This window comes from Glycine max, chromosome 6, assembly GCF_000004515.6.
Source record: "Glycine max cultivar Williams 82 chromosome 6, Glycine_max_v4.0, whole genome shotgun sequence".
Lineage (NCBI taxonomy): Eukaryota > Viridiplantae > Streptophyta > Magnoliopsida > Fabales > Fabaceae > Glycine > Glycine max.
Window position 1 is genome coordinate 45,006,119 of NC_038242.2, and position 13,326 is coordinate 45,019,444.

General features: G+C 31.3%; 2 protein-coding genes across 2 annotated transcripts; both read right to left on the reverse strand.

The window, feature by feature from the left end:
* Positions 1-5,690: 5,690 nt before the first annotated feature.
* Positions 5,691-10,575, reverse strand: LOC106798965 (zinc finger BED domain-containing protein RICESLEEPER 2-like). Its single transcript, XM_041016175.1, has 4 exons — positions 10,508-10,575; positions 10,114-10,191; positions 7,181-7,386; positions 5,691-7,053 (listed from the first exon to the last, which is right to left on the reverse strand). Exons 3-4 carry the CDS (start codon positions 7,351-7,353, stop codon positions 5,691-5,693), a joined length of 1,536 nt encoding a protein of 511 aa, XP_040872109.1. The 5' UTR covers positions 7,354-7,386; positions 10,114-10,191; positions 10,508-10,575.
* On the reverse strand, positions 7,576-8,145 carry LOC121175017 (zinc finger BED domain-containing protein RICESLEEPER 1-like). The gene has a single exon (XM_041016176.1). The coding sequence runs from the start codon at positions 8,143-8,145 to the stop codon at positions 7,576-7,578; it is 570 nt and encodes a 189-aa protein (XP_040872110.1).
* Positions 10,576-13,326: the final 2,751 nt, after the last annotated feature.

Genomic DNA, 13,326 nt, shown 5'->3' on the forward strand with positions numbered 1-13,326 from the left:
AATGAAATTGTCGGTGCCTGGAAAATACAAGGACTAAAAGCGGCATTTATCCTATATAATAACTCCCACATTTTTGTTGGTATGGTACTTCTAGTTAGTTGACAATGAATCATTAATTCTCTTCCTACTAAATTAGTCTATTTGGAAGGAAAGTAGTGCCTCGCTCCAATTGCAATTCATTTCAAAGTCGAATATCAATTCTTGATTAGAGGATACTACTGTTAAATTACTTACTTTTGATTTATACTTACCCCACTAATTATATAAAAAGTCTATTTTAAGAATAATTATACACTTATTTTCTATTTAACTTCCATCATATCTTTTGTTTTGTTTAAAAAAGATATAGAAAGACGTCAACCTTCTTTTTCTCTTGGTTGATAATAAAAATATAATAAATTATAGGCGTCCACTTAAGGTTTCATCTATTACACCTAATACATCTCTGTTTTGTAATCCTACAAAAACAAAATTCCTAATTTCCCCTCGTATAACACCTGACACCATTCCCTCCACTTGCACCCCTATGTTTTCTATGAATTGCATTTAATATGTCGGTTTATTATTTTTTTTTCCTTTAGTTTTAGTTTTTGTTGTGAATTATGGGTGACTAATGATATAACAATGACATTAATAACTTAAATGGGACATCCTTATTTTTTTTTTGGGGAAATTATGTTTTTAATTTTGAATATGTATGTTTAGATGTCATACAAATTGATAAGTGATTAAAAATATAATTAATTAATAAATAATTATATATTATTTTGATGATATGACGTGTCAATAAAATTCTAACATCATTATCTCATCAATTAACATTGTTACTTAATAATAGGAATTTAAATAACAAAAATTAATTAATAAAAGAGTATCACCACTGGGGATCGAGTGGAGGGAAGGGATGTTCAATATTATACGAGGAGAAAAACTATAGATTACTGTAGGATTATAAAACAAAGAGATGTCAAGTGTAAATTGTAAGTGAAAACCTTAGGAACATGCATAATTTACTCTAAAATATATATTAGAAAAAATGTTAATTAAACTTAAATTATGACAAATGTTACCGTGGAACAACTTCATAGGTGGTCTACGATGCACCATCTTTATTTGTGGTAGGATTTAACTAGTCCTCATAATTATACTATGCACCTCTCACACTAGATTGCTCATTCCCTAATCAAGAAAGACTGAAACTCCCTCACTTCCACTGCCTCCACCACCAACGCACAACCGCTGCCATCTCCGGCTCATGTCAGAAACTTTTCCAATATTGCCTTTACCACTAGCCACAACTGTCATGAAAACACTAGAAGGCAAATTCAATCCAAAACTCAAATAAAAAACATATGGCAGTTGGTGGTGATCAGGTGGTGGATCCATATTTTCTCTATCATGTCACTCAAGCAAATAATTAAACTTGCATTTTCTTTTAGTCAAACATTTTGAACTGCTGCATGTTATAATTACCATGTTTTCTTCTACATGGTAAATGCATGTTATGAATTATGATTAAGTTAACTTTCAAGAGAATATATATACCATCGAATTTAATATAAAGGGGTGGTTGTATTAATTGTATCTACTTGCTTTTGCTTATTGTTAATGTTATTTTATGCTAATTATCTAAATTTTTAAGCAACTAAAGATTTAACAAAGTATTATAGTTTTTTAAAATATAAAATCACTTAATATTTATGAAATTTGCCCTTGGCTAATCTTGTTACATTAAGTATTTTTCCACTCAAATAATTCTTTTGTTATATTAAGCCTTTTGATTTTACTTACCTTTGTTTAAGTCTCATCAGCTTTAGATCAGCCCTGGATCTTGTGAAGGAGGCCATTAGCAGAACTGGTTATGATGAGAAAATAAAGATAACACTTGATGTTGTTGCTACAAATTTTTGCATATGTAATTTTAAGTTTCTCCCAGTACTTGTGTACTTTTAGATTCTCAAGAAGATAGCACTTGGTGATACTTGTTTTATCTAATTGAATAAATTTGGAAGGAAATTATTGAGATAAGATTATTGTTGTTATTATTAGTTTTATTTGATTTGTCCGTTGCTATCATAATACTTGTTGCACTGTGAGTTGGATTATTTTACTAGAAAGCAATTGAAAATATTATTTTTATTTTAAAATGGAAACCAATCCAATGCTTAAAACTAGTTTAAAACCAATTTAATTCATCAAATTAGTTGAAAAATTCAATTTACAAACCGAACCATTTAAATCAGTTCAAAACCATTCGGTTTGATTTTTCCCCGAACTAGTTTGTGATCTAGTGCTGATTGGGCAATCTCTATTTGTGATCCACCATCAACTAAACAATGCTTTGACATAAAACATGGTGCATGCAAATTGTGGTCTTAGAATGAGTGTGGTTTGTGTTAGGATATGAGACGTGGTTATGTCTTTTTTCTATGGAAGAATATGCTAGAAATGTATGATAGAAATGACGGGAGTAGGAAGATGATGAGTTTTCAAAAAATTGACACCTTAACTTAAATTGTGCTTATTAGTTTCTTTACTTACATTACATGACTTGTTACAATTTATGCCTTTATATAGGTTACATAGGTGATTTCTAGACACTTCTATACTACTTAGTCCTAGAGTCTTCTAAACTCATCTATCGTCTATCATTCATCTTTATAATGTTCTAGGTGTTTTTATGACTTTAGATAATAAGATATTTTTCTACATCCATCAAGAAGTTTCTACACACTATAACATCTCCATAGATGTAGAACTCTCTCGATAACAGACCACAAACTATACATCTACACTTTTTTAGATTAATCTTCAACAGTTTGAGGTATATTAATAAAATGTGCAATTGTGAATCACCATGACATTGTTGAATTAAACATTAGTTACCTTAATAAAATACATATAATTTTTTTGATGATTTTTCCTTAGTTGATAATGTAAAAAAATTTACACTAATATAATACATAGAATTTCATATTAGACTATAAATAATCTTTACACTAATAATGCAAATATTTTTTATATTGTGATCAAATTACAAACTAATAATTAACCACCTTATAATAATCATACCGCTAGTGATTTCCGATAGGTCGATAGTGTAAATCACATCAACCGAGCATAGAAATTAAATTCTTTCTTTGAAGATGGCTTGACTTGTGACATGTGTATGTACTTTGATGTTAAAGCCAAACCAATGAGCCACAGAGTTAACAAGGAGGCAGAATTTGCATATGGTGCTGGTCAGGTGAACCTTACAAGAACTGTGAACCCTGGATTAGTTTATGACATGGATGACTTTGCATATATCCAGTTCATATGCCATGAGGGCTATGATGTTGATCCTCTCTATCAATGTTAGTTGGTTCTCCCGTGAATTGCACCTCTTTGCTTCCAGGGCTTGGCCATGATGCTATAAACTATCCCACCATGCAACTAAGTGTTAAACAACACAGGCACAACAGTAGTAGGGTTTTTAGGAGAAGATTTAGGATTTGAGAACATGAATAATCTATATACACCCTTCTCCTTTAACGGATGGAAATGCTTTTAACAGAGACAAAATCGTGATGAGCTTCGACTCCTAAGCCAACTAAACATCATACAATGATCCCAACCATGTTTTTGTATATATCTTCTCAAATAATGCAAAGATAAATGGAAAACAATCTCTTGCAAATCATTACAACTTTTTTAATTACTATAATTAGAATGTTTTCCTCCTCAGCAAACTAGTTATGGAACTAAAGTTCAACTAAAGCATGAGTTTTCTCTCTGATCTGGACACAGTATCAAATCTCTCTCCCTAAACAGTCCAACATGAATTTCAAATATATGCCAAATAATCTTCCAAATGGACAAAACCTTTACACACACTTATGTATTTTTATTTTTTTGGATAACCCAAATAGGGATTATATATATATACATACATACGTGTGTGTATATATATATATATATATATATATATATATATATATATAAGTAACAGTAATAGGGTAGTCTACACGCACAAGAAGTGCTGGTTTACATGTAGGCAGACACACTAACACAGAATATTGCCAAAGTATCCTCCAACTAATACCAGTAAAATATCAAAATAATCACTCAAATCCCACTTAAATAGCCCTGATGCCTAAGTACCTGCAGAATGTTTGCATATACATGTTAATGATGCATATATGAAGATTTCAAGGTACTGACCCAAACGGTAACCCTGTGTTTGAGCCCCTACAACTTCCATCAGTTTACCCTCAGTAACCCAAATCTTACTCATCCATATATATGGACATATATGGGATATTACAGAGCATCTTTAGCAAAATATGATAGTAACTTAAGTGGAGTACGTGCCGATGGTTTTTGTCAGCAACTTAAGCTGAAGTTGAACGCCCTCTCTAATGATGTATTTTACAGGAATAAAATTTAAGTAAATTAATCATATGTTTCTTAGTGAACTACATCTTTTTGTATACAATTAATCAAATAATATAAAATACAACCTATCAATTGAAAGCATGCTATTAAGGTACATTCTAAATTATTAGAAATTCATCAGGAATGCATGGTCCATGAGATGAGATTCTTTCTGCTCATGGTCTCTTCATGGTTTAAATTTAAAATTATAGACACTAATTAAACACCCAACAATAACAACTAACAAAAACATGAAGCGATGAAATTAATTTTCAGAAGATGAAAAAAAATATTAATACTTGTGCTCAAGTCAAAAAGTATTGAGAACGAATTGTACGTGTTTTATAAAACAATTTTTACAAAGGAATACCATTTCAGAAAATAAACAACTATTCAAACCCTTTTATAAATTAAAAGAAAAAAAAATTAAAAGCAGTTTTCGGAAACGTCTCAATAAATTTTAGTCAAACTCCTTGGAAAGACATGTAAGTAGGCATGTCAACGGGTTGAAACGGGGACGGGTATTGCATTTCCCACCCCCGCCCCCGACTTTTTGACTAATCCCCGACCCCGCCCCCGACCCCCGCCGGGGTTAAAATATCCATACCCACCCCGTCCCCGTTGGAGGTTGGGTTTCCCCGCCCCGCCCCGCCCCCGCTAGAATTGATTAAAAAAATTTTTAAAAGAGAAAAAATATTGAAACTTATTAAAAAAATTGAAAAAAAAGGCTAAAAAATAGTTTCATAACAAAAAAACAATAACAAAGCCAAATTCAAAATATAGGATCATTATCATAATTTAAAAAATTACTAAAACAAATCAATCTATTCAATTAAAATCATAAAATTTGGGTATTGCATGAGGAATTAAGACATGCATATTTATTTTCCCACAAAAAAAACATTACCATCTAAATATATGTTGTCCCAACAATAAGTAGCATATGATTCTATTTAGCAAAAAAGGAGATATTAATATACTATGTTGGTTGTCCTTCAACATGTTTCATTTTGTTTAGCAACTTAAACATGTTTCATTCTTTCAAATTACATAATAAAAAAAAGAAACAACTTAAATTGTTCAACAAATAAATGTTAATCATTCCTCTAAATTAGTGACACTAGCAGCACCCATCATTTCACTTGCATAAAAGAAATAAAAAATTAGAACAAAAGCTTATATTATATAATAACAAAAAATGAAATTTAGAACATTATTTACCTTCATCATCTGAAACCATTTCATTCATTACATTAGCACATTCAGCAACAACTTTATAGCTCGTAGAACCTATAAAAATACATTACTAGTATTAGTTCTTGAATAAACACAAATATCAATTTAACAACATATATGAATAAAACTTTACCCGTATTTTCAGCACTCCACAACCAACTTCTAGCGCACATTAAAGCCTCTAAAGTAGTCCATTGAAGTCTACTACGATGTGGGCTTAATACTTGACCACTAGTGCTAAATGCAGATTCTGAAGCTACGGTAGATATTGGAATAGCTAATATATCCTTAGCAATTGCTTGAAGTGTTGGATACTTGACACCATTAAACTTCCACCACATCAAAATATCAAAGTCAACAGCTCTTGGTAAAACATCTTCTTCTAAATAGTGGTCTAACTCTGATTTAACATAAGAACTTCTAGCCCTTTTTTTTCTTATTATAAATCTATCATACTCAGATAATGCATCACCAACAACTTCACTACCAGTAACATCACCAACATTACTACCAAAAGAGCCTTTGTTCATTTTCATTTGGTAATCAGAAACTAAGTCATAACACAATTGTTGAATGCCCCTCACTTGAGTAAAAGAGTCATGCTCATACAATTTTTCATAATAATACTCAAGCAACTCCATCTTGTACCTAGGATCTAAAACAGTGGCAACTCCCATCACATTATGAATCACACCCCAATATTTATCAAATTTGATCATCATATTTTTTGCCATTTGTTGAATCATTGGGTTAGGAGAGGTAATCCATTGTTTGATTGCCAACTTAATCTCACATATATTTGGAAAATACAAATTAGCAGTTGGATGTTTAGTAGAAGAAAATAATTCAGTGATAGTATTGAACAACTTCAATCTCCCACAAATATCCTTTGCAAATTGCCACTGTAAAGTACTTGGCAAACAAGTATATTGAGACTCTCGTTGCTTTAATCGACAAAATACATCCTCATATCCTATGGCAATTTCAAGCATTTTATAAGTTGAGTTCCATCTAGTTGGACAGTCTAATGCCAAATTTTTAGTGTAAGGGTTTCTCAATTGTTTAGCCGTTTCCTCAAATTTTTCCTTCCTCTTGGGTGTTGCTGTCCAATATGCTACACTATCTCGAATATTTTCTACACCTTCTTTCACCACTTCCAACCCATCTTTTACTATCAAATTAAGGATGTGAGCACAACAACGCATGTGAAGTAAAGATCCATCCCTAAGCAAACTACCTAAGTGCAATTTATCCTTAATTTTATCAATCATAGCATCATTTGTGGTACAATTATCTAGGGTGATAGTGGACAGTTTTGTGTCAATATTCCAATCCATCAAACAGTCAGTCAATACATTGCAAAGTCTATCACTTGTATGAGGAGCAGGAACATAGATGAACCTAACATAAAAATAGAGATATAATATAAAAACAACCAAAAAAAAGAAATATAATATAATCATATTCAATCATTTTATAAAATAAAAGGCCTAATAATATAAAAAGTTCAAATTGTTTTATTAATTACCTCAAAATTTGACTTTGTAAGTTCCAACAACCATCAACGTAATGAGCTGTAATAGCCATATACCCCCTCTTCTGACTTGTTGAAGTCCACATGTCTGATGTAATGGCCACTCTTCCATCAAGACTATCCAACAACTTCAAAGTTGTTGCTCGTTCATTCTCATAGATTTTCATTATCTCCTTCTTAATTGTGTTTCTAGTAGGAACCTGAAAAATATCACTATATTTTATTTTATAATATACCAGTTGTATATATCAAAGGATAATTTAAAAATAAAAAATGCATTCATCAATAAATCAAAGGAAATAATTACATTTATTAATAGTTATAAATCAATAAATGTATCTATAATATATTATTTGCATACTTGAAAAAAAGGGATTTTGCTAGCGAACCTAAAACACAGGTTGGAGGGCAGCAGAGTATCTCCTAAAGCCAAGGTGATCAACAATTGATAGTGGGTACTCATGCATAATAATTGCTTTTGCCAACTCTTCCCTTGCACGTTCTGCATCATAAGTTCCCGCACCCAACTCTTGTTTTCCTTGCACGACCTTAGGGGTAAGAAATGTTTGGCCTTTCATCCCTCTCATAAAAATCTTGTATTGAACACAAATCTCATTATGCTGCCACAAATGCTTGGTTCCATTTTTTGATTTTCCACCAAGAAGTTTCTTACAATACTTGCATTCAGCCTTGTCCAAACCATTAACTTTAATTTTTTTGAAATGCTGCCAAATCTTACTTTTCAGCCTACATATTCCTCCTTGTGCCTCCACATTATTAACTTCATCTTCATGAGGTGAAGGAGTATGATCAACATTAACAGGTGAAGGAGAAGGTGCAAGATCAACTTGAATAGGTGAATGAGTTTGATCAATTGGTGAAGGTGAAGGAGAAGGAGACTCATTAATTGGTGAAGAAATAGGGTAAATTCCTTCTGGTGAAAAACTAATATCTTCCATTACTTTCCTGGAAAGAAAAAAAATACAGCAGGTAAAACTGGGGCAAAAATTAGAATTTATTAAAGAATCAGAGAGGTTATAAAATATCAATAAACCTCCTCTATTATTTTATTTCTGTTTCCTTCCTATTAAGTTCCTTCAAAGTACTTGTAAAACAAATGCTAGAAAAATTAAGTGTTTCATGTTAAAAATAACAGCATCATGAACCTTTAGCACAGTATATATATACAACTGCACAAATTAAAGAGTAGCTCTCATTGCCCGATTAAGGATAAAACTACAAAAGGATTGAAAATTGCAACCAGCTTGGTTCATGTAGAATAAAATGAGTGCGACAACCAAGAGGTCAAGCTTAATGTTTCATTACTCCAAAACCATACATACAACTGCACAAATTAAAGAGTAGCTCTCTGTTTTGTCTGTGCCTAATGTTTCATTACTCCAAAACCATACATTAATTTTAACACTTAAATCACTGGTGGAATGAAAACAGAGAGAATTACAAAAATTCTATTTTCAAGGATATCATCATACAATAAATTCATGATATCATCATGTATTGAAGGTCAACCAGTAGTAAGGATAAACAAAAATGGTGTCTTATCATACTCAAATAGAGAAGCAATAACAAGAAATCAATCACATAATGGCATTAGATTCTAGAAATTAATGAACTTTATACAAAACCACAGGATTCCATCTTAGCCTCCCCCACCTTTTAAATTCATCATTTATGCTCATCATTCATTCGATACAGTCGATAACAATTCAATCTAAAAAATTACAGAGGGGGCTTAAAATAGAGTAGAGTTGAATTCATGAAATACCACAAGGGAAATATATGTTTAATTTATTGGAGATTTAAATGAATATGTAAGGAGAGAATCTCATTTAATGTTGTTTATATCTTATGTATTTGATGCATAAATTAAATACCAGTAAATTCATTCTTTTAAATATTTTTAATTAATTAAAGATATATTAAATAATTTTTGTTTTAAACAGATATTGTTTTTCAATAAAAATTATATTTTTGTTTGATTAACTTGAACACTTCACGTATAAAATATATATATATATAAATGTTAATAAAATTTGTATATGATAAAAAGGAAAATCTACTATAGTTTTTTTATGTTAAAACATGATAATAAATATTGATTGTAAGGTATTTTTTTAGGAACACTGTAAGGTAATTAATAATTATAAAAAGTTATTCATTGGATTATGATTATCAGTGAATGAACTTGGCTAAATATCCTGATTATTGTGAGACCAATTTAATCCCTTATTAATCATGTCGATACTTACCTAATTATTGGTAGGCTTTTACTTCAAAAATTGTTTGTAAAAGTAGCTAGTAGAGCCAACCGAACTTTATGTATCATCTAACCTTCTTCATTCATAAAATGTCTTCAGGTAAGGAAATTGGATAGTGTTTGAAAACAAGAATCGATGGACCTAATAAAGTTTGCTTAATCAATCACTTCATCAGAAAAAATAAAGCAGAACTGTATAATACTATAATTATAAATGGAAGAAGTAGGGTATGGAATGAAAAAAGAGGTCCAGATTTTTAAGGAAATGAGCTGCATTTGTTAATCTGTGTTGTGTCAAGTTGGAAAAGAATGCTTAGGTTTTTCAAGGTCTTTTGGTATATGGAGAAATCTTTTGGGAAAGGATACAATTTTAGCTTCTCCAGTTCTCCTTGATGCTCTGCTCAAGGTCTTCATATGGGGTTGCCATTTCAGATTTTCCCAGAGATCAGGGTGCTAGGCTGCTATTATGCACTGTTACTCTTGACTTCTGTTTTTCTGGTTCATTGTAATTAATTTTCTTGTGGAGGAAATATTACCCTCCTATCTTTGTATACTTTTTATTTATTAATAAACTTCCAGTTCAATCAAAAATAAATATATATGGAAGAATTTAGTTAAATGTTTGTAGGAGAATGAACTTGCTATATACCTTGCTTTAGTGCAAATGGAAGTTGGAGATAATCAAATGCGTCAAGTATCAGCTCCACATTCTCCAATAGTACTTCCTCTATGCAACAATAGATGTCAAGTCAAAAATCAGTTCACCAAAAACCGTCAATAAAATAGTCTAATGGAAGCACATCATGATTATAGCCAAGCTTGGTTATCAAATCGTGAATCACCATGCTAATTTTTAAATTGTGAATCATAATTTGTATAGAAACATAAGATCTAAGACAACGAAAAACAACCTTCTGCATCGGGATCTACCGCATAAATCACACTTTCTGCATAGAGATGATAAACTTAAATCTAAAAGCATTTCGGATCTAATAAGCTGAGATTAAAATAAATTTATGAATGAATGAATGAGAAGAAGGAACCTTCGTTGCGTCCTCTCTTGAGCGGCCTCACGTTCTCCACCACTTCTCCTTGACTGAGAGGCTGAGAGCTACAGTAGCTGTAGCGGCGCAAAATAAGATTTAGGTTTAGCAAATAGCAATGTGAGGAGTGAGGACTGAGAGGTGCAGCAGTAGCGGCGCAAAATAAGAGTTAGCCTTTAAAAATTAGGTTTTTCAAATTATAACATTGAGGTGGGTCGGGGTCGGGGCGGGAGCGGGGCGGATACCTGTAATCCCATACCCGCCCCCGCCCCCGTTTTGGGTTATCGGGGAAAACCCGAACCCGACCCCGAACCCGGTCAACGCGGTTTTTATCCGTCAAAGTCGGGGCGGGTTCGATTCGGTTCTCACGGGGTCGGGTTCCGCTGCCATGCCTACATGTAAGGTCCCAATAACAAAATATAAGATAACTAGTAGAAAGAACGCATCAATTGCGTTGGTTTACGTTACCTTGACTAGCTACTATTATATTCATGTACATATATTAATCTATTAAACTAATAAATATATTATATTCAATAAACGTAATATTGATTATAATTATAATTTTAATATTGAATTGCATACTATATAATTAAAAATTAAAATTGAATTATATATATATATATATATATATATATATATATATATATATATATTTAAATATTAAAACTTATACTATTAAGGAAACATGACCGGCCATTTAATAAACATTAACATATAATTAGGCTAAAAAAACGGTTAAAACGTGTATTAACTAAATATATAAATATATATACTACTTGTTTAATTAATATTAAATGCGTATATAATATATTGAAAACAAAATAGTTTTTTACCTATAAAATTTTATAGAAAACTGCATTTTGAAACATATTATATTTAGTCAAATTAAAAAACATTATCGAAGGTTATTTTAATAAATATAATATATTTATTAAATTTTTGTAACGAAACAATTGATTAGATAGTACTATAAATATGTAATGGAAGGTATCAAACGAATCCATAGTTAGAAAATTCTATTGTTTAGGTCTCAACCTAACAAACACCACACTAAAACAAGGCGTAGGGATGACTTCAGTCAAGATTACTCTTGCAGCGCTGGTTCTTGCTTTAATAGCTTGCAATGGTAAACTCCCTTGACGTCTTAAATTGAGCACATGAAAACACATAAAACTCAAGGAATGTTCTAGTAATACCAAAATTTGTATTTTTTTTTTTGCAGGGCTTGGATTCATGGGTATACCAAGAATGCTGGGCAATGGTGAATGTCATCTAGATGTTGAATGCATCTCAATTTTACCTTACTGTAAAGAAAAAACTATTTGCAATAACGGCATTTGCATATGTGACCAGACTAAAGCAAGCCTAAAATCTGGATGTAAAACCAATGCTGATTGCGCAATCTTTATTTGTGATCCACCTTACGTTATACCGTATTGTGACATAAAACATGGTGTATGCAAATGTTCGCGTTAGAATGATCGAGATTTGAGAGTAGATCAATAAAATGTGTAATTAGGAATGACCTTAAGTCAACATTATTACAAAATACACTTTCAACATCGGTTATTTAGAACATTCTACATCGATTTTAAAACTGATGTTGAAAGTGACGATGTTGAATGTATGAATGTTAACATCGGTTTTGGAGAATCGATGTTAACATACATATGACAACATCAGTTTTCTAAATAACCGATGTTAAACACAATAAACAACAGCAAAAAAAGTGTACGCATGATGAACGTTGACATCGATTTTCTAGTAAAATCGATGTTAATATGTTAGTTTAACATCAGTTTTCGAGAAAAACCGATGTTAATATATGCCCTTAACATCGATTTTTCTAAAAAACCAATGTCAACGTTGATGATGCATACACTTATTTGGTGTAGTTTTTTGTGTATAACATCGGTTAATTATAAATAACCGATGTTAATATTCAAATATTCACATCGGTTATTTATAATTAACCGATGTTAATGTACACTAGTTGACATCGGTTATCTACAGATAACCGATGTTAAAATACAAATGCTGACATCGGTTATTCCTCAAAAACCGATGTTAATATACAAACGTTAACATCGGTTTTGTATTATAACCGATGTTGGTAATGATATTAACATCGGTTTTTGTTAATAACCGATATTGTTTTCAAATATTTTTTTTATATATACTTTCTATTTTTACCGTAACCCCAAAATTGTACCTGTCAAATGCAATTTCAGGAGGCCCAATTCACAGCAAATAAACATTTTATTCTGCTTTCCAGCAGTTTTAATGATAATAAATATCAAATAGCAGATTTATATATTATAAAGAACAATCAACAAATGAATTCAATGTTCATGTTACATAGAAAATGTAAAAAATGTTAAAAAAATGTCCCTAAATCCTAGGCCTGATCTCTAATTCGGAGATAAAACTGTGCCCACTGGATCTGCAATGCTTTTAATCTCTCATGCTCCAATGGTCTAGGGTCGTTAACATACTGCATGATTAAATAAATCATATTAAGTTAATAATGTAATACAAATTATAAATAAATCAATTTTCTTTGAAATAAACTTACCGCTTCCCAATTATTTGTAAAAGTTCCTAAAATGATGGTGGACATCCAGTGCATGACATAGTAGCCACACTCAGTAGTTCCTTTTTGTCTATTACACTAAATACATACTGAAATTTGGATATTAATTAAACAACTAGTGTGCAGACACATAAAGAAATATATATAAGTAGAAGTTTTATGTAAATGACGTACCTTGACGACAATCCACCTAGCAGGAGCCTTTGATTTAGGCTGTGGAGCA